Source organism: Hypomesus transpacificus, chromosome 13 (genome assembly GCF_021917145.1).
Source record: "Hypomesus transpacificus isolate Combined female chromosome 13, fHypTra1, whole genome shotgun sequence".
Taxonomy (NCBI): domain Eukaryota; kingdom Metazoa; phylum Chordata; class Actinopteri; order Osmeriformes; family Osmeridae; genus Hypomesus; species Hypomesus transpacificus.
Window position 1 is genome coordinate 3158888 of NC_061072.1, and position 25786 is coordinate 3184673.

The 25786-nt window shown below is 41.6% G+C and overlaps 1 protein-coding gene across 2 annotated transcripts; it reads right to left on the bottom strand.

Annotated features, from left to right (window-relative positions):
- Nucleotides 1–323: 323 nt before the first annotated feature.
- On the bottom strand, nucleotides 324–25315 carry oat (ornithine aminotransferase). 2 transcript variants are annotated; one of them, XM_047032406.1, is made up of 10 exons: nucleotides 25166–25315; nucleotides 13947–14174; nucleotides 13593–13817; nucleotides 13386–13481; nucleotides 13148–13275; nucleotides 12618–12740; nucleotides 12331–12459; nucleotides 11768–11881; nucleotides 11523–11667; nucleotides 324–1620 (listed from the first exon to the last, which is right to left on the bottom strand). In XM_047032406.1, the coding sequence occupies exons 2-10, from the start codon at nucleotides 14149–14151 to the stop codon at nucleotides 1460–1462; spliced, it is 1326 nt and encodes a 441-aa protein (XP_046888362.1). In that variant the 5' UTR covers nucleotides 14152–14174; nucleotides 25166–25315; the 3' UTR covers nucleotides 324–1459. The 2 variants fall into 2 exon arrangements, with proteins under 2 accessions (XP_046888362.1, XP_046888363.1); XM_047032407.1 differs by lacking the exon at nucleotides 25166–25315 and adding an exon at nucleotides 24601–24796.
- Nucleotides 25316–25786: the final 471 nt, after the last annotated feature.

The following is a 25786-nucleotide window of genomic DNA, read 5'->3' on the forward strand; positions in this document are numbered from 1 at the left end:
GGTAAGGGCTACATAGCCGTAGGAAATGGGACGCCACTTGGTTACAGGTACGTCATCTAGCACGTGTCGATATACGTGCAAGACTGTCATAATTTTTTTATCTTAGGGAACGCGCAAAACTAAGGGGAAGGGGTAAGGGGGAGTATTGGGATTCGGCCCAAGTGGCGTCCCATTTCCTAGGGCTATATAGCCCTTACCCCTTACTTTCGAGGGCCAAGGGCTAGGGGTAAATTAAGGGGAAGGGGTAAGGGGGAGTATTGGGATTCAGCCTTACTCTAGATATATTAACTCTATGCGTCAAACCATTGCATTCAATTATTGCATCCAAACGCAATAATTGGTCGTGTTTATTACAGTCCTGCAACAGCCACATTTCATTTTACTGTCAGAGCATTTGATTTGATTGCTATCAGGATGTTTATTTTAGCAGTATTATTTCAGCAAATATGACAAAGTGCTTCTCAAAAACATTACCTAACCTATCATTAATGTACACAGAGCACCACCTAGTGGCAGAGCACTGCCACTGCAGTTTGTCACTCAGGATGACAAATTAAATGGCTTCGGGCAGGTGCAGAAACCCAGGATGAACAAGAAACAACTATAATCCAATTATTTCATAAACACTGATGTAACAACTTAAAATACAATGGATTCAGTTGCTGTACATCAACAGCAGTTTGACAGTTTAAACATTCAGCAGGTCAAAAACAAACACTGAACAGATAGTTGACTATTAATCACTATAGGCAATAATGATAATAATAAGTCAAGTTCTATAAAAGAGCACTAGGGCCCAGTCCTTCTGCCTCCACAGAGGTGTACATTTTGTTGTTGTAACGTTAGGTCAGTAATTCACTCAAGACAGTAAACTCCAATCTGTAACAAATAATGGGTAACAAAAGCAGACCAGATAATTTCGTGGATAAACTTTTAGCTTTGATAACAGTTCAATAGTTCAATTGTAACTGAGTGAATCGAATGATATTACAATCCTTTTCTGGTTGAGTTGGTTGTCAGTATTTAACAGTCTGGAAAATAAAACCGTTTTCTAAAGTTGAAAGCGAACCTATAGCATTTGATTAATGCTTGAGATCATGCTTGATGATTTCAAGTTAACTTTAAGTCAGGCCAATTGGAATAGATTTGGAAGTCAAAGCTATTTAAAGTAATTTACTTCCACCCATCATCCTTTGACATAAAATTATTGTGGGAATAATGCCAACACCATGCATCTCCATCATACATACATTTTTTGTTACAGAAACATTGCCGCCTCCTAGAAGCATCCCTCATACATTTTCACAGTAATGCACTAAGAGCACTGCCACGAAATCAACATTTTGTTGCAAATCTTTAGCATGGGTTAACATTTCCAATAGTTCACAGTATGAGAGATATTTAGGGATCACGCTCCTTCAGTCATTTTGTGGAATTGAATTCACTTCCGCGAGGGGTGTTAGAAGGACAGGATGGTTTTCTGGATGATGTCCACGCACTCTCTGACCTCGTGCTCCTTGATGATGAGCGGAGGGGCCAGTCGGATGATGTCACCATGGGTGGGCTTGGCCAGCAGTCCGTTGTCACGGAGGTGCATGCACACCCTCCAAGCATCGTAGTCTGGGGGGGTACACATACATCATCATCATGGTTCAAATACCCCACTCAGTTCACTGAAGGTATAATGTCTAAATTAAAGATGCACAAAATGTGCCTCAAACTAAATTATGCAGCCAAAATTATAGAAAAAAAATAAAAAACTTTGGGCATTTTCCCCGAACAAGTGAAAATACTAGGGCTGTGAAAAATAACAGTGCATTACAGTGCGTGTCCACTGCAGCAACGCGAATCGCTTAACATCGCTCGCCTTCCCACAGTTCACCACGCTCGGCGGCGTTTCAAACAGATTAATGTAGAATGTAGTTCTCTAAAGTCCCTGATGTAGTTGTCATGGCCAAGTGTGCAGACTTGGGTTTACGTAGTTGCAACATCGATCAAAATACAACTTGTATACAAAATTCAAAACTGTTTAATAGACATACACGTTGACATGTGTAAAAAACGTTTTAGTATATTCCTCAGTCTCTGCTAATCTGTCGATACGATGGGGAGTTTTAGCCGGGCTAGCAAGCTAGTTACCACAGAACGAAGTTACGTAATGTGACTAAACTGTAGGGATGTCACGAGAACCGATACTTACGGTACCTTCCGATGCTAAAATAACAAAACAACGACGATGCCCATTTTTTTGAAGCACCGTAAGTACCTGATCGCCGATGCCAGATGTTAGCATCGGTGCTGCGCCTTCAGGAGTGTTCCAGTCGACGTTTACATTAAGAAAAACAAGATAACAACTGCTGCTTTAGCGATCGCCCCGCTTCGACTTGTTGACAAGAAAGGCAAAAAAAGTAGTTTGCGTTTGAGGCAGATGACCGTGGCGTTATAATTAATCCGCAGAAGCCATTATGCAAAAAATGCTACCGCAGTCTTCAGACCAAGGGGGAATACTTCCAATTTAGCCAAGCACCTGAAAGATCGTCATCTGGATTTGTTTTAGATAATTCAAGGCAAGTTCTGATTCAGTTCCAGAAGAGGCGCAGCACCGATGCTAACATCTGGCATCATACAAAATAAATCAATGTTCGTTGAAGTCGCGGCGAAATTCTGAATACATCCAAAGAATGCTCTTTTTCTGTTTGTTTAATCTGTCATAGCCTACTAAAATACAGGTTACATGATGTTTGAGATGGTGGGCACGTGTGTTACAATGGCTTATGTACATAGTTTAGGTTAGCTGTAGTTTTAACGTTAGCCCATAGCTTAGAAGGTTAACTCATGTAATGTTCATCTTGTTAGTTGAATGGCTTAATTGCACTTTATTATGTTGTGCTATGCTCTATTGCACATGTTTTGTATGTCTTTGTAGGACATTTGGCTATTTTTCAAATATTTTAAAGAAGTTCATGGTTCAAGTAGCCTACATGGAATCTTAGACAATCCTCTTTTTTTTTACCATGGTATCGAAATTGGCATCGAGAATCGTGTTATTTTAATGGTATTGGCACCGACTACTGAATTTTTGGTATCGTGACACCCCTACTAAACTGAATTTGAAAGTACAAACACCCACAACTTCGGCAAACCTTGCGCCATGCATCTTTTTTTTTGTATTAACATCTCTGTACAAATACAGCTATGTATCTTACAGGACTGGGTAAACGGCCACACAAACGATTCGTTTCTCCTCCACCTTGAAACCTAGAAAGCTAGAAATGTTTACCATTGTTGCTAGGTTACCAGAAACAAGAAAACACTCCAATTGGCCATCGCTAGCGAAAATCGCTCCTCATTTGCATAAAGTTGAGAAAATCTCAACTCTGTCGCGTCGCTACCCGCAATGCACCACGCAAGCGATTCGCCTGGCTCCATAGAAAATGAATGGAAAACATGTTGTCGCTCGCATCGCGTCGCTGCAGTGGACACGCACAGTTATGATTAAATTAAAGGATTCATTTGTTATTTTTGTTAAACGCATTTAACGTAATATACCCACAATTCCACCCAATCTGCAACTTCTGGATAAGAAGTTTGTGTTCCAAAAAAACTAAGATGCAACTTCCAATAAAAGTGATATGCACACTCTGCGGGAAGACGTTATCGCTCTGGATAAGAGCGTCTGCTAAATGACTGAATGTTATCGTTTCACCGATGCAATACCAGCCTAAAGTAACTTATACCACCTCAACGCGAAGCATGCGTTGGTCGGCGAGGGGAGTTCAAGTAGAATGCAAAAAACCACCTTCACTGAACAGCGTAGGGCCCTCACTAAGTCTGCCTGTGACAAGGTGACTAGCACAGTTGCCAAATGTATTGCAAAAAGCTGTAGACCGATTGATATTGTTGAGGACGAGGGGTTCTCAAAAGTTTTGCGAGTGGCAACGGGTGACATCAAGGTACCGCAAAATCAAAGACGCACACTAATGACAAATTGGGAAAATCGGTAATATGTAATTAATCATGATTAATCCACATAAACCTGTGATTAATTTGATTAAAATGTTTAATCATTTCACAGCCCTAGAAAATACAAAATAAATGACCAAACAATTACCTTCTTAATGACGTGATAAAATAGCAACCAGCATGGAGTGAGGTGCACGCCTTTTATAAATGCAGCAAACATGTCGACAGTGAGGAAGCATTTGAAATAGTTAGAGATGCAAACATTACCGTGGTAAAGTTAGATTGAAGTTCGATATTCGGAAAGCCATGATGTATCGTCTAATAGCTAATTTTACTACATGTTCAGCCGTGGTTTAGCACCACACACATTTGTCTTTACAACCAGCAACCTAGCCAATGCAGATATTTAGGGACTGCCAACAAACTACTTAAGTAGGGCAAGTAGTCATGGCTAGGACTATTGTTCATTTGTTGTGGGTTCATCCCCATTTTTGGACTCTATTCACCGTTTAATGTACTTTTTGGTTGTAGGCATACAGAGTACGTTACAATTCTTTCAGCAGTCAGTTATAGACCCAAATATTGGCTATTCAAGGAGGGGGGCTCAAAGATGGCCAATATTTTATTTTACAAATGTATTTATTTTATTTATGTCCTTTTTGGTCTGCAACCGAATGGTAATTCTTTAATCTTCCTTTTAAGCAAGTTAGAAAGCTAGAGTAGCATTTTATCAATATGTAACTAGCATGACTTCTCAAGTTAAGAGTAGTTACTAGAGCAGGGGTCCCCAAATCAGATAATTTTTCCCTTCTTTTATGTGGGGCCGGGTCGGTGATTTTGAATGTATTTATTATAATAGATTAGTTTATTATTTTGTTATGCACCGTACATATCAAGGGATATATAGCCTATTAAAAGAGCATTATTATCGTAATGGCCTTTTTTCATATTCATTGCTATTGAAATCAAAACATTTACTTACTTATGCATATTAATCAGTGTTCAAAGTTCAAAGTTAAAAACATTTTTTTATAAATATAAATAAATAAAAATGTCTCTGGCACTGTTCAGGCGGCCTGTTCAAATGTGTGGGCGGGCCGTATTCGGCCCTTGGGCCGTAGTTTGGGGACTACTGTGTTAGAGGAGGGGCTCAGGGCCTTTGTCATGCCAAAAACTGTCCGGGTGCTAAAACATGTCCAGTCTGACATCACAATGCCGTTCTGAATCAGTGGCAGATTTAGTGATTTGGGGGCCCCAGGCGAAGACCGGCATGGGGCCACCTAACTCCTATTCTCACTCGTTTCAATCCATATAATAATAATAATAATAATAATAACTAGAAAGGGTATAATTTCTGGGAATATTGTAGGGTGTGCTTGTTAGCGTCGGTTGCAGATGGGTCAATTTTTTTACTGCAATTTTTACAACTGATATTTCTGTATATTTTATAAAAAAATGCATATGCCTATACTATTTATGGAGATTGCATAGATTTAAAAGCATACATTTGTTGCGGCTCACTTACAATTCAAAATACAAAAAGTAAAGTGTAGAATGAAACGGTTGTCTTCTCATTTCCCCTTCAAGAGGGAATATTGATAAGCTATAGCAGCCTCAGTTGAAAAGTTGAATAAAACAAAAATATTGGGCAATCAGGTGTAAAACCGTCCTAACTTCTATGACACTTAAAGTTCAAAAAGAGTTTACTGGAAGCGATCATTATCAGTAACAATGCCAAATTTGGTCTCAGTCTAGAGCCCTGCGTGGAGAAGCTGACCCCGGTAAATTGTGCAACGAGCAAGCTAGCCTAGCTGCTGTTGCTAGCCAAACTTCACTGAGCAGCACTTGTGCTAGCTGCCGCATCATTGGATACCAGTAGGGTGACCAGATTTAAGTTTGTGAAAAAGAGGACACTTCATCGTGTCGGCAGGGTGGGGGTGGGGGGTGCTGGTCGTGTAGTGCATGTCGCATTATCTGATCAAAATGACAGTTCTCGCTGGAACGTAAGGTGGAACGTAAGGGAGATACCCTTTCCAAAACTTGTAAGGGCGTAATAGCTTTAGAAAGACCCAGAGAAACACATATCTGACGAGGAAAAATCCCAGACAATTTTGGAATCCCTGCCGGACAAATTTTTTTGGTCTCGAAAAGAGGACATGTCTGGTAAAAGAGAACGTCTGGTCAACCTAGATACCAGTGAACAGAAAAAGGACGTTTCCTTCAGTAGTTTCAGTTTGGCAACCACTTGTTCTCTCCTCTTGTCTTTCTCTTTTGTGCTCCGCTCGGGGAGTTGCGTTTCATTTAGCAAATTGCTAAAAACATTCACTTCACTCTTCTACTGTCTCATATTAACCAACTGAAATTACGTGCTTTGCTGCCCAGTTGCTGTAATCGATGGAATAGTCCACAGTAGAATGGGAGGGGAAGCCTGCGTTGACACATAGTACCAACAGAGCGTTTATTATTTGTTGATACTTTTGGGGAATGTTATGACTTTTAATTGATTTGTATTGTTATTAGGGGCCAAGCAGCAACAAAGCTTCTGTGGCACCCATTGTTTTTGTTAGTTATTATTATTATTATTATTATCATCATTATCATTATTATGCTGCTGCATAGCGATTGGTGCAAAGTTTTGCAATTTGGCACGGTCTCCTGATCGTCACCAAGTTTCATGTCGATCCCTGAAGCACTATAGCGCCACCAAGGCGTCAAAGTTGGAGGTCCGTTTACGCCCAAAACTTTTGAACCATGAGACCGTTTTTCTTAAGTGAAGTATCATTGGATTCCTTCGATGCAGACCGCATCTTGTCTCAAAATGACATTTACCGAACGCATCGGCTGATCGTTACAAAACTCGGAATACATCTTTTTCGTTATGCCCTAAAAGGTACTCAAAAGTTTTGGGGTAGAACCACCACGTTGCCCAAAAGTATAATGCTATTTTAAAAAAGCGAATATTTTTTATTAACAGTTTTGCTTTGCTGCTTTAGCTACTGAATTCCATATCGTATGCTGCTTGCAGCTATATTATTATTAGTAGTAGTATTAGTATTATTATTATTATTCTACTTAGGACTAGGAGTCTATGGCAGCCCATAGAACCGATTGGTGCGAAGTTTAGAAATTTGGCACACTGATTTGGAACATTCTCCTGATTGTCATCAAATTTCATGTCGACCACTGAAGCACTATAGCGCCACCAATTGTTCCGTAAGAACAATCTTCTTAATTTAGGTATAATTGGATTCCTGAGATGCAGACGATTCAACTGAACCCTATGGCATCATTGTCGTCCCGAAGGTTTTTACGTCATTTGTATGACAGAAATGCCAACTTTTTGAACTCCTAGGCCGTTGCGTCGATTTTCATTAAAATCATAAAAGATCACCTTCAGACCATGCCGACAAAAAGTAATCAAAATGTTATAGATATGTCAAACCGTTCACGAGTAACGCACAAACTATTTTCACAAAGAGCACGCCATAGCGGACGTGAGGCCTTCTCTTTGCGACGGTTTATCGTGTGAAGACGAAACTTTGGAAATGTCATCAAATCTTTTTCCTACCACAATCACCTTCATATGTCATAATATGACTGAATTACAGCTGTTTATACTTGGGTCAAATCTGACAACGCTTGCCACGGGAGAAACGGCTTCCTTTAAAAAAATTAATTAACCGAAAACCGCATTTCCTAGCAGTGAGAATAGCTCACTGGGAAAAGACAGGCTCCTTTGATATTGCAAGGTCGTGGGATCGAATCCAACCACACTCATCAAGCAAGTCTTGATACCGGCGAGAAGAGGAATGAGGCAGGGGATGAGGATATTGATAGCACTACAGAAACGAAGAAAAGAAAATGTAATGCCACATGGCTGACATGTTGGGAATGGCTTGTGTTTGACAATGAAAATGTTGTCATGTTTTGTAAGGATTGCCGCATGTAGTCTACGCATAAGAAACATTTTCTTGCTTACTGACACAGTCTAGTGTAATGTAAATACCCTATTCTTAATAAAGAGTATATTAGGTCAGTTTAATTAAAGCCTGCTTAGGACAAAACGTTACTGTAAATGCATGGGCAGGAGTCAATCTCATCATGATGCGAATGGACGTTTTAGCCACATTTACAATAAATCGTGTCCTTACTTAGTCACGTGTTGGTGATTTCACATACCCTTGCATCATACTTATGTGCTTCATTTTACTTCATTTTCTGTGTTTTTCATGCCAACAATGTTAATAAAATGATCAAATGCATTGTTCTTATTTTCACCGGAAAAATAATTTGGCTAGTGAAAATTCAGATTGGCTGGTGATCAAAAAAAAGTTAATTTAGAACCCTGGTTGTATCCATGCGTCGTTGCTAACGTGTGCTGATGTTGTGACTTAGGCTAGCATTGAGTTCCCTTCGTTGACATAAGGCACTTTTTGCAACAAAAACGTAATGTCAAGCTAAACCGTGCAACGGAACGTAAAAAAAATACAAACAAATCAATCGCTACCAAGACGAAACATGTGACACTGACGTTGTCTATGTAGTCCAAATATTGACCGATCTTTAGGGGGGCAAAAAGAAACTAACAATAAATATATTTGTGAGAGAACAATGGTTGTGCTCGCCGAAGGCCTGAGCACACCCAAATCAGTGTTTCCGCTATGTTGATTTCTACCACCACGGTATCAGAAATACGGCCATACAAAAGGCTGTCTATCAGCAGAGTGCATGTCGGAAAATAGCATGGACTTCACACCGCGAGCGGGCATGTGCGCGACTCGCCATTAAAAGGGAGAGAAAAAAAAAAAGAGACTGCCGCAGTCCGGAGGATAACTAGCCAGTTGAGATCGCGTGTGGGCGTCCTTGAGAACTTTAAGTCGTATAACTTATGTTGCCAGTTCATTTAAGCCTATTATTGTATTAATCTATAGTTCCTGCAAATGTAAATTAAGTTAACTTGTGATTTTCGTTGTTTGTATTCTTCACCTGCTAGCTAAATTGCACGTGGCTGTTGATTCGATAGCGATTACTGAACGCCCTTGCTCACGTTTGTATTTTAGGAGCCTATGCTGAAGTAGTTAAACTGCATTAAGATAATGTATTTAATAGTGGGTTTATTGTTGTTATTTTCTACAGAATGCTTAGCCTATATGTCAAGATCAAATTAAGCAGACAGTTCCATTTCATACGTAAAACATTTGATGGCGCCGGGGGGGGGGGGGGGGGGGGTTCGGACAGACCTGCCCCCACTGCAAAAAAATAAATTCTGTGTTTAGCTTCAAGTTGGTACCTTTTTTCGTCAAAATTATTTTGCATCGATTTTAACAGACCGGAAAGGCAACATAGATAGTATTCTATCCTGGCACGCTGCTGTCTCCGGAATGTCGAACGAGTTTGCATCGTAGGAGGCTAAATTGTTTTAAATAGGCCTAAATACAAAACTGACAAACAGTATACATTACATTAATGCATTTAGCAGACGCTTTTATCCAAAGCGACTTCCAAGAGAGAGCTTTACAAAAGAGCATAAGTCACTGATCATAACAACGAGGTAGTCGCAAACATTCCAAGCAGCCAAAACATGAAGCATACATTATGAAAAAACGAAGCCAAAGGGAAGACCTATAAGAGCATGCAGTTATACAAGTTACAAATTAAAATAACATGAATCACAAAGTGCAGGACTGTACCTGTAGAAGAACAATTAACAGTAAAATATTTCACAGCGAGTACAAGACTTAACTTCGTTATAACTAACCTACAAGAGCAACAAGTCACTCAATAAGAGTCATTGTGATCCTGGGGGAAACTAACATCAGGTCCAGCCAAGCATTCCTAAGTGCTGTTGTACTCCCAGGACAAGTGTGTCTTGAGCCTTTTCTTGAAGGTGGGGAGACAGTCAGTGTCCCTGATGGAGGTGGGGAGCTGGTTCCACCATTGGGGGGCCAGGCAGGAGAAGAGTTTGTGTTGGGACCGGGCGGTCTTGTATAGTATAGCAACCAGGACAGTTTCCCGCTGGCGCTCATAACTATGTCAGGAATTTAGTTGGCATAGCGACAGACGCGTCCTTGCATCAGAACATCATTGTGATGTCAGGCCCTGACAGTTTTTGAAACCTGGGCTGTGTTCGAAAACTTAGACAGCTGTCTTAATCCTTGATGTCTTACTAGACAGGTGTCTAATGAGACAGCTCTCTTCGGGGTAAGGTATCTTAAAAACCGTTGTTTTCGAACAGCCTATTAAGAGACAGGATGTACGTCATCGCGCTGCGTGTACTTGTGTGCTCGCACTAGCGCGCTTTGTCAGACGGCAGTCAATTGCATTGAGTTTATTGTCACACTAAGTCAAGTTAAGCTGTATTTAAACTTGTGTTAGATATAGGCTCAATAGCTCATAACATTTGTGTTTGTATTTCACTCATTTGATAGGATTATGATCAAACGCAGCAACTAGCTAGTGTCTGCACTGCGATGCTAGCTACTGTACGTTATCGAAAAGTTGGAGCAAATTTACAAATAGGAGTGTTATCAATAAAATAAGTAAATTTTTAGCAACTAAACTGCCCATTTCTAGATACATTTTTATTCAGATGCTGATTTACAAGTACCATTTAGCCGAAATATGAATTGTAAAAACTTAGAGCAATGGCGGTCAAAGGATTCTGTTTAACTTGTTGCTCACGGTAACCCCGCGCACAGAGTTATGGGTAATACGTGCCGCCATTAAGACAGCAAGGCAGCTCAGATGCTCTCTTAAAAAATGACCGTGATGTGACATATTTTAAGGTATCTTATTAGACAGGATGAGAAGATTTAAGACATTTCGAACAGACCTCGCTGTCTTAAAGGGAAGGAAGGAAGGACGCATTTTAAGACATTTCGAACACAGCCCCAGAGTTTTTGGCATGACACCCTCATTGCATCATAGAGGCATTGTTTCAGCCTCGCCCCAAAAAAACAGAACACAAATGTTGAAAAACTGTTTAACGGTCTTAAATGTCCTAACTGGATGCGAGCGTCCGACTATTCCGTCGCATTGGACACTGAATCCGTCAAATTCATTTCTGTTACGTCATGAAAACTAACCACGTTACTATGACTTCATGTGCTACAGAGCTTTCAATGCAAGCGACAAAATGTATAAACAGGGCGTCCGACAAAAAGTTAAGCTAAAACGTTGCGCTGCGTCACGTCGTGCAGCATCGCGTCGCATCCATTTAGGACATTCCAAAAGAAATACATTTTAATCATCATCATAACTACATTTGGTATTCAATATTTATTTAAGTGCATCCCAACTATAAATTATTAGATCAGTAAACATTGAACCCCCCGGTGGTTAATGTCAAAGAAGGGTCTGTACCTTTCCTACCTGTGCACTTCTGATCCTTAGTAATCTGCTGTACTTCCTATATGGCACCATTTTAGTTGTATACCCATACCAGCACGTACTAATTTATTAGATTTAGCCATTGCAGCAGCCATTTGCAAAACCACACAATTGTTGATTCTCTGTTCATACAAGACCTGTGAGGTGTGTTCAGCCACGTCATAAGCTACCTTTGGTCTCCTTGATAACGATGGCATTGAGCAGACCCTTGCCCCTGACTGCAGTCACTATGTCCTTGGGGAGCTTGTTAAGCTCGGACCTCAACAGCTGACCCATCCTCTCTGCATTCTCCGCCAGCTTCTCCTCCTCGAGGACCTGGAGAAAACACATGCAAATTAAGTATGGGTCTCTGTATGCAAGGTTTAAATAAAAATTGAGATAGATGGAGGGGGAATAACAGGATTCTGGTTCTGACCTCTAGGGCGGCGATGGCCACACGGCAGGCCAGGGGGTTGCCTCCGTACGTGGAGCCATGCTCACCGGGCTTGATGGTGAGCATAACCTCGTCATCACACAGAACTGCAGACACCTGACAGAGGATACGATAAGTCACATCAGTGAAAACCATGAATGGACTTAAGTTTGTTGCTTTTAAGTATAACAATTTGTTGGATTGTCTTTTTTGCAGAAATGCATCAGCCAAGTAACTAAAAATGGTAAATGGACTGTGTTCACATAGAACATTTTTGGGCACACCCAAAGTGCTTTAGAGTTGCCACACACAGACACACCCACAGTATGGCACAGGTCTGCCACACAGGAGGAACTTGGGGTTCAGTGTCTTGCTCAAGGACACTTTAGGCACATGGCCAAGAGGAGTCCACTGGGATCAAACCACCAACCTTGCAATAACTGGATGACCCTCTCTACCCCCTGAACAATGGCGGCCCTCAAGTACCATGATGTGGCGAAACAACAGAAACGATGAAGCTTGTGTAGGTATGAGTGTTGGGTTTTAGTGGGAAGTACAATACTCACAGGGTAGACTCCTCCAGACAGAGCCTTGCCCAGCACCACCATGTCCGGATGCACAGCCTCATGGTCCACTGCCAGGCGCCGGCCTGTTCGTGCCAGCCCGGTCTGCACCTCATCAGCGATGAACAACACCTGGCAGCCACAAATGGGTGAGGGGAGGGCATAAGTAGAGGCTTCCGTGTCAGGGATATAACCTTGTCACAACACAGTAACTGAACTGGAATGGTGACGCCACACAATAGACAAAAAAGGTTTCACTCAAAATGGTTGAGACTGTGGCCCCTACTCACATTGTGTTTGGTGCAGAGTTCTCTGACTTTGGTCAGGTAGCCCGGGTCAGGAACCACCACTCCAGCCTCTCCCTGGATCGGCTCAACCATGAAGGCTGCCACATTTGGGTCTTGGAGAGCATTCTGAAAGAAAGGAAAAACTCTCAAATCTATTCGGTCAGACATTCATACAGTACACAGGGTTTCCACACCATCTACTACATGGATGACTTGAAACCTAAAATGACATTGATCTTCCAAACAGGTTACTTCATGCACATGAACGCATTTAATGTAGTTTCACAAATTTCCCAGACTTTCCCAGAATGTTTCGATTGTATTCGTTTCCATGACTGAAAAACACTTTTACAGGATTTCCATGACAGTGGGAACATTGTACAGTATATGACAACTGTCTGAAGAAGTAGGTAGTGAGCATTATTCAAATAATAACTCGGCTATCTGTTTGACTTTGTACAAGGCATGTTAAAGTAAAATGGGGCAGATGAGAGCCTAATATAGGGCAGCCAATCCCATATCCTTAAATGTACCTCCAGTGCAGGAATGCTGTTGTAGGGGATGAGCTCAAAGCCAGGCATGAAAGGTCCAAAACCTTCGTAACTGCTAGGGTCGGTGGAGCTGGAGATGGCTGCCATGGTGCGCCCCCAGAAGTTACCATCTGCATTTAAGAAACATCCAAGACCAAGTGACACACTGCTATGAAAAAATGCTTCTGTAACATTGCAGTGAAGACACCAAAGTTGGTAAGTTTTTTTTTCCCGGACTTACTCGCAAAAATGATTTTTGCCTGGTTCTTGGGGACACCCTTCACAGTGTAGGCCCACTTACGGGCTAGCTTGCAGGCAGTCTCTCCACCTTCCACACCTAGTTAACAATAATAATAATAAATCATTTTAAAAACCCTCCAGGACATCATACAAGTTTGTTCACATTAGAAAAAACAGCTGTGCGCAACCTATCCAGAGGCCTCCTTACCAGTGTTCATTGGTAGAACTTTGTCGTAGCCGAACATGGTGGTGATGTACTCCTCATAGGCTCCCAGCACGTCATTGTAAAAAGCTCGTGAAGTGAGGGTGAGCCTGGAAGCCTGGGCGTTGAGGGCAGCAATGATCTTGGGGTGGCAGTGGCCCTGGTTTACCGCACTGTAAGCACTGAGGAAGTCATAGTACCTTCGGCCTTCCACATCCCACACGTACAGCCCTAAGGCAGGCAGACAAGGACAGAGACCATGCATGAACAGAACATGACATTCGCACGACTCAAATGAGGACGAGGTCACATGGTATGGAGGGCCATGGTATGAACGAGCGCATGTATTCAAGCACTCACCCTCTGCTCTCTCCAGGGCCACAGGGAGAGGGTGGTAGTTGTGGGCACCATACTTCTCCTCGCGGGCATACACCGCTTCAGAGGTCAGCAGGCGCTCCGACATCAGTTTGGAGGCAGCGGAGGAGGCGGGACGGGTGACTGAGTGGACCTTGCGGGTCAAGGCTGGGCCAGCACGGCTCAGGATGCAACTCAGCTTGGAAAACATCCCTTTCGTTAGGTTACGTCACTCTGCACGGTAGTGGATGGGTGAGGATCAAGAGAGAAAGGAAGCATTAGAGATCAGGGCTTGAAATGACGTTTTTTACCTGGTAGCACTGGAGCTCCCAACTTTAAAAAGTTAGGCGCACCAGCAAAGATTTGGAGCACCTACCGAAAATGTTCATAGTATTCTCAGCTCTTAACATTTTGAATCTGTAACGTGACAATGGAGCACAGTGACAAGAAGTTATTGGACGGTTATTATAACCTATGTAAAATCTGAATTAAAGTTGGGAAGGTAAAGATGAAGTTTAACCAATTATGTAAGGTTGGATTGAATATTAGACCAGTCACTATCAGCTCACAGCAGGCACATACTGTGCAGTACGCTAACTAGCAAGTGTTTTGTAAAGAAATTAAAACAGGTCAAGAAACAAAACAAGTGGAAGAGAATAGTACTTGCCCCACTGGAAAAGTTAAAACTCAAACAAAATAAAATGCCATGTTACTTCACGTTATGTTCCACTTATTACGTCTATTTTACCGATTTTATTTGACCGAATTCTGCATTATCAAAACACAAAAAGTGGCTTTATCCCAAGATCTCTACAGATCTTGCAGCGAATTAAATGCTCAACACTTGAATGGGGGCTTATTAGCTACTTCAAAGAGGAATTATTTACTGTGTCGTCTCAGTTACACTATCAGGGTTATGAAATACTATTTCGAAAGACTTGCTCAAGTAGGCAAATGGCGTGAGAGTGTGAACTGGTTGAAATGCGTGTCTCAAAGCCATGCGTGACAGTTGGCAGCCCTGTTTAAAGGTGTATAGCATACATTTTACAGTTGAATATGAGCCAATATTACGTACATTTAACCTATACAAATGCAGCTAATGCTTGCTAGGTACACAGCTGCCGATGCTAGCCAGCTAGAAACGTCAACACACACAGAACAAGTATTAAATGATAAATCTTTACCCGGACAGGTGATTTTTGTGCATGGACAAGTGAAACGTTAATGTACTTGTCCAAAGGACAAGTGCCTCAAAAAGTTAATGTAGAGCCCTGTGATTGAAATTGCGACTTGAGCACCAGAGAATCAGTTATGCCATGTAACTGTTACGGAGCTGGGCTCTGGAGCTAATCCATGGAGCTAGGATTTTGATGCTAGGGAGTGTGTGGCATGCTGGTCTAGCCAAGGCCAAAGGGAAAGAAAGCCAAATTACAGGTATTGGCCATCTGAAGGGCATGCGACAGCAAAGGGGGGGGGGGGGGGGGGGGGGGGGGGGGGGGGGGTGAGTCGGCTGAATCAGAAGGTTGCCGGTTTGATTCCCGGCCGTGCGTGTGACTGTGTCCTTGGGCAAGGCACTTCACCCTACTTACCTTGGGGAGAATGTCCCTGTACTTACTGTAAGTCACTCTGGATAAGAGAGTCTGCTAAATGACTAAATGTAAGGGGGGACCCGCTACTTTGAGCCATGAAATGTTAGGTCTCAGTTCAGGCAAGCACTTTTAAACAGTAGCACTTTCTATTTTGAAATGTTTTATTTTGCTTGCAATGTTATAGTTTGGCAGCTCAGTGAAGCACGTAAATTCTTTTTTTTCTATATACAGTTTAATTGTGCTTCAAATAAAACCAATATTTACCTACACCTTATTTTTGTTTAAGATCATTTACATAATATGTATATGAATGTATACGGAGCGTGACAAAAAGGTGACCTTGAAATTGTGGCGATGCAAGGAAAAATTTGTGTGCACCTAAATTTTGTGCTGGTGCACCTAAATAAAAAAGTTAGGCGCACCAGTGCAACCAAGGGAAAAAGGTAGTCTGAAGCCTTGGACAACCTTGTCCTTCTCTGACTTTGAAGGGTGGGGCCTTGAATATGCCCTGACATCATTGAGTGAGATTAAGTTCTATTCAGCGACAAGTGCAGGTCTATACAGTTTATCTGCTGAGCAGCACTTCTCTTTCACATGCACCACAATAGAGTGGCCAACCTCATGTAAACCATGGGTCAAAAGTCCTTTCTGACCCCACTGTTTGATGACCATGACTCTGTACCATTTATGATCTTTGTATTACAATAATCGTAAGGGCAATGAATTTAGATTTTCTGAAGATTTGAGATACTCAACTACGTTGATTTAGGCTCTTGTTAAGGCTCCCCTTACACCGAGTAATCAATCACCGTGGTTACATAGATTTGAATTACTGGCTTATTTGGACTGAAATAGAATTATCCCTTTCTTGTCAACACCTTTGTTCAAATAATTGCGGTCCGACTACTATCCGATCGACACCCCGAGATAACTCAATCCGAGTCGGTTGATAATTCAGACATTGTAAATGGTGAACCAAATGGTGAACCATCCTCTGCTACGAGACTTTCAGCTGCTAGTCCAAGCAATGGTCCTCTCCAAGTTGGACTACTGCAACTCGCTGCTCGCTGGTCTCCCAGCATGTGCAACCCACCCTCTTCAGAGGATTCAGAACGCAGCGGCCCGCCTGGTCTACAATCTACCCAGACGCTCCCATGTTACCCCGCTCCTCATCTCTCTCCACTGGCTACCCATCAACGCCCGTATCAGATTCAAGACCCTGGTACTGACCTTCCGAGCAGTGAACGGGACTGCACCTGACTACATCAAGTCTCTCCTGCAACCTTACACCCCCACCCGTCACCTACGGTCTTCCTCAGACAACCGCCTGGTGGTCCCACCGCTCAAGACTGCCAGGTCCCAACACAAGCTCTTCTCCTGCCTAGCCCCCCAATGGTGGAACCAGCTCCCCACCTCCATCAGGGACACCGACTGTCTCCCCACCTTCAAGAAAAGGCTTAAGACACACTTGTTCCGGGAGTACAACGGCACTTAGGAATGCTTGGCTAGACCTGTTGTTAGGTTCCTCCAGGATCACAATGACTCTTATTGAGTGACTTGTTGCTCTTGTAGGTTAGTTATAACGAAGTTAAGTCTTGTACTCGCTGTGAAATATTTTACTATTGATTGTTCTTCCACAGGTACAGTCCTGCACTTTTTTGTGGTTCATGTTGTTTTAATTTGTAAACTTGTATGACTGCATGCTGTTATGGATCTTCCCTTTTGGCACTTGTTTAGTTTTTTCACAATGTATACTTCATGTTTTGGCTGCTTGCAATGTTTGGGACTACCTCGTTGTTATGATCAGTGACCTATGCTCTTTTGTAAAGCTCTCTCTTGGAAGTCGTTTTGGATAAAAGCGTCTGCTAAATGCATAAATGTAAATGTGAATTGGACTATGAACTGGACTCTGCCTCATTGCGCATGCTTGAGATCCCGCTGCCCTCCCTCGAAGGTCGTGACCTGGAAGTCTAAAAAAACGATAAGTTGTCGCTGCCGGGAGCCGGCCCGGCAAAAACAAACAACCCGAGCCAATAGCGCCGTTTGCATTCGCAGTACTCCTATTGTGTTCTCAACTTCAAGTGACGTATACTTTTCATACATGAAAATGTAGACTATGAGTCTGGGACTTGAATTAGTTAGTATTGCAAGCAGGGCTCGACATTAATACCCACCCGCCAAATGTGGGTAGAATTCAGCTGTGGCAGGTAAAGCAGTCACTCTTACTATCCACTTGGCGGGTGGAATTCTAAATATCTCTCTCTATATATTTGTTATTGTAGTCTTCTCCAAACACAGTTTTTCCCACACAGACTAATTTGTGGCGGTGCGCCACAGAATCAACACCGGCCGCCACATATTGCGTTTCGTTATAAAACATTTATGGTATTTAAAACACGCACCGTATTTGTTCAGCTGCATTTCCTTTCCCTGCTCTCCCTCAGTCTGTCACACGTGTCACACACACATGTCACACACACGTGTCACACACACGTGTCACACACACGTGTCACACACACGTGTCACACACACACACACGCCGTTCTAGTAAGACAGACAGCGATAACAGCGAGCTGCATTACGGTGCGTTCACACTGCAGCGTTTTTTTAACGCTCTGCACCGCTGGCCTTCCCATAGAGCACCACGCTTGGGGCGTGTTTGAAAAGTTAATATAGAGTTGTAGTTTGTGTAAAACAGTGTCATGGACAAGTGTGCAGACTTGGGTTCATATACTCAGGGTTTTTCCTTGGTCAAAATGGGTCTTTTTGCTCCCCCAAAAATATATATATGTATGCATGTATGTATGTATGTATATTTTTTTTTCTTCTAATCGATGTATTTATTCCCAAGAGTTTTGCACCCCCCCCCCCCCCCACACACACACATTTTCATCCTATTTCCCCTAAAGCAATAAAGTTATAAAGTATGTTCTAAATGGCATAAATGTTGCCAATTAATAATTGACGTAACAACTTATTGTAAATGGTCAGTACCCTAGCCTATCGATTAAGGTAGGCCACTCTGACTGAAGCATGTACACTGCCTGCTTCATTTGATCTTGATAGGCTAAGCATTCTGTAGCAAATATTAACAATAAACCCACTTTTTATTAATTAAAACTACTTCAGCATAATAATGCACCTAAAATACAAACCTGAGAAAGGGCGGCAATCCTATCAAATCAACAGACATGTGCAATTTAGCTAGCAGGGGAAGAATACAAACAATGAAAATCTCCACCTAACTTGACTTAAATTTGCAAGAACAATAACGGGCTTCAAACTGACAACATTAGTTATACGATTTATAGTTCTCAAGGACGCAAACACGCAATCTCAACTGCGGTGTGAAGCACGTGTCCGTGCTATTCTCCGACATGCACTCTAACAGTCACTGCTGATAGGCTATACGGACTAAACTTTTGTACAGCCTGATTTCTAATATCGTGGTGGCAGAAATTAAGAATACCAATGGAGGCTGCATTTGAAATCGTAAATCAAACTTTTGTCAGCATTTTGAGTGGAAATGTAATTTGCATTTGTAGGCTACAGGTGTACTATTCTTGCACGTCGGGCTGGCCCTCTCAGCGGAACGACAGTTTAGTGGCCGCTCTGTCCATTCGCACACCTCACAGTTGCGTATAGATCAGACATGAAGACACGCTTATCAACTTGATTATTATTGATCAAAACAGAACGAGGGTTCGGCTGTAGCCTACTTGAAACATACTATTGAGAACATATTTGCTGACATGCATTGCACGCGTGATGAACACAGGTTCTCTTTTCTTCACCGCTGACTTTTTGCCTTTGGCGCTCGGGATTTGTCATTGGCGCTCGACAAAACGGCTTTGGCGCGCACCAACATTTTCTTTATGTAGGAAAAACCCTGGTACTTACAATATCGATCATTATTGATATAAATATAGGTGCTCCTGTCGATCATTATTGATATAAATATAGGTGCTCCTGTCGATCATTATTGATATAAATATAGGTGCTCCTGTCTCAATCAAAACACAGCTTTTACACGGCATGCTGCAAGGTATCAGATACGCTGACTAGATGTTGCATGATATTGTCAACTAGGCTATAGTCAGTGGCGGATCTAAGGGGTGGCAAGGGGTGGCAGCTGCCACCCCAATAAAAAATACTACCACCCCAAAAAATGTTTTTAATGCATTTAGCGGACGCTTTAATCCAAAGCAACTTCTGAGAGAGAGCTTTACAAAAGTGCATAGGTCTCTGATCATAACAACAAGATAGTCCCAAACATTGCGGGTGGCAACCCAACAACTTCCTTCTGCCACCCCATTGCCACCCCGAATGAAAATCTCTAGATCCGCCCCTGGCTATAGTACAGGACTGCATACATTTTTCCAGTAACATTTGCTAGGTTATGGCCACTACACATTTACTGTATGGCTAGCGAGTGACTGCCAACCAGCATTTCAATGTTGAATGTCAATCGTTGGCCGGGTGAACTAGACTACTGTAGTATGCAGGTAGCACTGATGAAAGTTAGAGCTACGTAGGTAGCTTATGTGACGAGACTGAATTTAACACACCAGGGACACCGAAAACCTCGGCAACCCTGCGCCAGATATATATTTTTTGTTAACGTCTCTTTAAATCGTACAGAGGCATATAAAACAAGACTGGGTGTGTAGACACATTTTACGATATGTTTCTCCTTCATCTTGAAACCTAGAAAATGTTTACCATTACCAACGGTTGCTACGTTACAAGTACGGCTGCAAATAACGATTTTCTATAAATCGATTATTCTGTCAATTCTTTTTTTGATGAATCGGATAAAAAAAATCTAAAAAGCATTCATTTCCAACCTTTTATTCAAAAACAGAACTAACAGTGCAAATTCAGTGCAAACAATCTTCCGAATGTGCACAACAGGCACACAATTTTGAAAAGGTTATTAATATTAGCGTGGATTTCATGCCATTTTCCAAGATTAGCAATTTATTTGAGTTTTGTTTAAAACTTGATTGAAAATTGAAAGGTTGTGGAAGTAGGCCAGACGTTATTAGAATAATCTGGTGTATATTTAAGATTTTTGGACACAATTTTGAAAAAAGTTACGATTTGCAAGGATTAAAGGGGTGATTGACTGTGTTTTTGGGGTATTTCACACTGTTCCTTAAGGTCTCCAAATAGGGGATGTAACATTGGTTTGGCTGAAAATGGCCCGGGTGCTGTTCTATGCCCCCTGAAAAATTACCGCAAAAAACACTAGGTTCTCTCCTTTTATGGTATGCTCATGAATAAGAGATCAGAGCTGCGCGCTGATTGGTTGGTTTACAACGAGTGCAGCTGCGGAGCAAAGACGCAACACGGCCAACAGCACACTGAAACAACGAAGGTGGAGACTTGAAATAAAAACGTACAAATAAATCTATTGCGTCTACACAACACTGTTTTCAACAGATTGACTAGATATCATTTAAAATGATTACGTTAGTTGTTTCCACTTCAATTGTCGACGCAAACAGGATTGCCTTAGGTGGGTAACAGCACTATCCTACATCAGTACAGCTTAGCAAACAAACTATCGTGATTCAACTCTAGCTATCGTGCTGTGAAATAGATCTGGACAAACATGCATCTTTTACATGACAACACAGGTTATTTATTTGAATGAAACAGTTAGGAACCTGAAATAACATTAGCCCCATTGCTAATAATAACTAGGCTAAATCATTACACATTCTAGCTACTATACCTATGCTCTTGCGTTAGCAAGCTAAACATGCCTACAGTCTAGGTGTTTTCGCTATCTAGCTGTTCTTGCATTCCTTGCAAATCAGCATTAATAAAAAGCAGATAAGCTGGAGTCTAGCTAACATTTGTCAAATGTGTAATTGAGGGTCGAACTGCACAGGGATCTTCTCATAGACAACATCACATACTAGCCCGTCGAGTGTTTGTTTCCTTAAGAAGCCTCTGAAAAGTGTCAGCATTCCCTCTACAGCCTGGAACACTGGATTTACCACCATAGTGGTAAACAACATTTTCAATATGCTAGAAAAACGTTCTTTGTAATTCTGTGGAAGTACCGAGCAGCGCGCCACTAGCTAAAAAGTGTTGTAGATCTACGCGACATCCGTTTATGTTCCTGGACCAGAAAACCAGAGGGCGGAATGTTGGGGCGTGACAAAGTTGATGCTGCACGTCACAACTTGCATTCACGTCACAACTTGCACTGTTTCAAAAGCTAGCGTTTGCAAGTTCAAAAATTGTTTCAAAAAGTGAAATTTTGATAGGAAAGAGGTTTCAATGGACATTGTGGTTCACTGTATGTCTATTTTACACAAAAAACTGTCATTTTTGAACTATGACAAGGTAAAATCGGTATGCAAACAATCACCCCTTTAAGCTATTTTCAAAGATGAGTGATTTTCTATAATTTTATTTGAAACTTCATTGAAAAAGTAAAGGCTGTGGAAGTATACCATTGTTAAGATACTCTGGTGTCTGTTTGAGGTTATATATTCCCAAAAATATTATAAAAGTCTACATTTTTCATAATGGTATAGGTTGTTTTCACCCGGTCCTTAACGAGATGCTGCAAAGTAGCGTATTCTAAATGTGAGATGAATATCGAATATGAAACTAACTTCACCTCAGTCAATCAACACACGATGTTTCGATGTATTTAGTGTAAAATGCTCCCACACCTTGGATGACTTGGGTCGTACTGATTTCTCTGCCTCCACCATGTGTTTCAGAACAACGTTACTCAACAACGTCTCTCCGATGGCCTTTCCTCTAGAGCTCCGCGCTCAACTAAACTTTTTATTTTTTTATACTCAAACATCTCCGCAACATATTAAGTGGCGTAATAATCGCGCGACACAACAAATCGATAATGACATTCGTTGCCAATGCTTTTAATAATCAATTTTAAATCGATTTGTTGTTGCAGCTCTAGTTACAAGAAACAAAAAACCAATCCGATTGGCCAACGCTAAAGTTCACACGCTTCTCATTTAGAAATTTTCATTGAAAATGAATTGGAAGCCGACGCCCCGCTCCGCTGCAGTGTGAATGCACCGTTAGTAGCGTTGCGTGTCCACTACAACGGAGCGGCGGCTTCCAATCCATTTTCAATGAAACCGGGCGTTGACGCTGGCGTACGCTCCCACAATGCCCTACACAAGCGTCAACGCCAGGTTTCATTGAAAATGGATTGGAAGCCGCTTCTCCGCGCCGCTCCCGCCGCTCCGCTGTAGTGGACACGCACCGTAAGTCTAGGAAAGTTGAGGCTACTTTTTGCTAGGTACCTATGAACATGTCTTAATCTGGTAGACAAGTGGGTTCCCCTTCGTTCTTTTGGTGAGCAGTCTCATGAGCCCTACTTACTCTGCGTCAAAGGGCCGAAAAGCTAAATAGTTATTTAGCACTAATGTTGCTACCTGCATATATTCAGAAATATTTTCAGGCTTATGCTCTTTTGTAAAGCTCTCTCTTGGAAGTCGCTTTGGATAAAAGCGTCTGCTAAATGCATAAATGTAACATGCTGCTGTGAGAGAGCCAGCTGAAGCAACAGGTGAGGTGCACAAACATATGTAGAAACAGGCAGGTAAGAAAGCAGGTCTCAGGACAAGGGAACTCTTGTGAAGGTGTGAATAATTTTTTTATTCATTTTAATATAATAAAGTTCTGTGTAATTAATTATTAAAGGAATTTGTCTCCCCCCCTCCCCCCCCGTGCTGACATGGACAACCCACTCCCCGGTCAGACACGGGCCGACCGACCCCCACAAATTGATTTCTAATCTGTGGGAAACACTGAGAAGGTAAGATGGAAAATGCTTGTCTATCAACTTTTATATTTACTCTAGCTAGGCTAGAACATTTGGTAATATAGCCCATCTTTGGTTAAATTATTATTGACGCAGTCAAAAACTCTACAACTGCTTTGCAACCAGAAGCTTTGACTCAGTTTGGCTGGCTTAGGCCTAAGTTATCTTAAAATAAAGGAAAATATTAGAGGGTATGGGAAGGACTGAAGATGTATTTCTTACATTAAGACTACATTTATTAAAGCAGGGCTCTGGATATTATTTCTGTAATGTTTCATATCCTGTCAAAACATAGTCCTACATTAACCTCACCCCAAGCTTTTGATAAAACTTGAGGACCCAGTCTAATATAATAAACTCATTGCACTGTCAAGCACTGATTGCAAGTATAATTTACTGGATCTGTAAATCATTTAGACAAGCATCATCTATTGAATATGACGCCAATGTGAAAATAACCTATACTTGGTAAGCATCCAATCCAGTCAACGCTAAAACTAAGTTAATCAATAATCTGCTCCTGACCATGGTAAACTGCTCAAATTGGTAATGGAAGGTGATAGGCTGGTGGTGGAGCTGCCCCTCAGGCACACCCCCAATACATCACAGCCAAAGACTAAATTAAGACCAACCCACGTGCCACTTGAGTTCATCATAGCTGACAAACTTGGGATGTCCCTAGTATGTTACAATCAGCCAAAGCATGACATATAAAGCAGGTTTACCAAGTCTACAAGCAGTAAGTAAAAAAATAAATAATGCAATCAACAGGTGATACGGTGATTTAATGAATACCATTATCTTGAAAGTGTAGCCCCACTAATCAAGATACAGGGTTAGGGTTAAATCAATCAATCAACAAAGATCTATCTTGAAATGTTTAACTTTTCAGTCAAATGTTAACCTGAGATTGATTTGAATTCCACTGTGTCGTCTAGCCCTTTTGAATGTTTAATCGATCATAAAAAATTAAATAAAAAGAGCAGCGTTAACATTTCGGAGCAGATAAAACGATGTGTTGTCCTCTGTCAGACTTTGTTCGGGCTCTATCTTTTCCATCATGACACTGACTGAACTGATGATGATTTTTTGTAATGATAAGCAACACAGATCCAATCGGCAATTTCATTTGAAAATACATTTAAAATCCCTCTTGCAATAACACATGTAAGGTTTAAAGTTAAATCTGACAGATATACAAAAGCAATTATGCAAAACACTAGGGTCAAAGGAAAGGAAAGTAACCTACCTACCAATGAGGGTCTATCTAGTTCAAAACAAATGATTTTATAATTGTTTTGCCAGAAACGCTTTGGTCTTCTACCCAAAACGGCGCACCGTCCAATTCAAAAACACTACTAGTTGCTAGCCGCCTACACAGTCACCTCAATGATACAGCTATAAAACAGACTATCCTCCTCCCCCTGCATCAGCCACACCAACTTCATGGAAAACTACCCGTGTGATGTGGTGGTTAGCCAGGTAGATAATGCTAGCAAGGAGTAGCCTTGGACTTGTTAGGCAACATCAGAAAACTGCGTAGCTAATCAGTTAAGCTAGTGCTAGCTAGCACATTTTACCACCGTACGACGAGCTATTCATGCACATGGCTAAATGCGGATAACGTATGTGTACTATTAGCAAACAATAACAGTAGTACAATTCATTTTTAAGACCAAGCAAAGTCAAGTTCCCGGCCACAACAGATGTTAGCGTTAGCTAGCGTAGTTAAGTACAGTTACAAGCCAGCGCCAGTTTCACCATGAGTTAAATAGCTCTAAGACTGCGACCATATATGATATCAGTCAAATTACCGATAAAATGCGATCTCCTTCTGAAGTTGTATTGTTTAACCGTCCGTCGGAGTACTACGAATCCTCAGTGCCGCTTGTCGTATCACCGGTGTGAATGTGGAGACTGGAGAGAGCAAACGTGTGAGCGGACGTCAATTTGGAGCATTTATGTCAAGACGCAACCTGACTGTGTTGCAACAAACTAGGCGGAGCGTCCACTCAAAATGAGCAAGGAGCCTACAGTACACGCCAGAATTACGTTAAAATATTTTAAATGTCGTCTGTAGTTTTTGCCTTGTTTAACTAACATCACATGCATCTATAGACAATTGAACTTACACAAATAAATATTGTCACAAAATAATTTATCTTTCACATTTGATCAGTGAAAGGAATTTCAAGAAGGGCATCTTGGTGTGATTGTATTCAGTCACGCAGGTACGGTGGCCCACCCGTGTACAACACAACAACATTAACACACAACACAGCGACATTAACAAAAACGAAACATTTATAAACATGCTGCCTTTCAAGTATTACCCGATATATACAACGTCCGCGAGTTCTTGAATCTTTTATTCAACCGTCAGGTACATTTCACTGGTTTCCGGTTTACAGATCATTTTTAAATATGAGTCCTCC

Bases quoted from the DNA above. Each gene is read 5' to 3' on its own strand.
- oat (XM_047032406.1), bottom strand. From the start codon at position 14,151: ATGTTTTCCAAGCTGAGTTGCATCCTGAGCCGTGCTGGCCCAGCCTTG. The intron at 13,818-13,946 runs GTGAGTGCTTGA...TGCCTGCCTTAG, and splicing joins GGCCCTGGAGAGAGCAGAGG to GGCTGTACGTGTGGGATGTG. The intron at 11,882-12,330 runs GTGAGTATTGTA...ATCCTCTGTCAG, and splicing joins TGTCTGGAGGAGTCTACCCT to GTGTCTGCAGTTCTGTGTGA.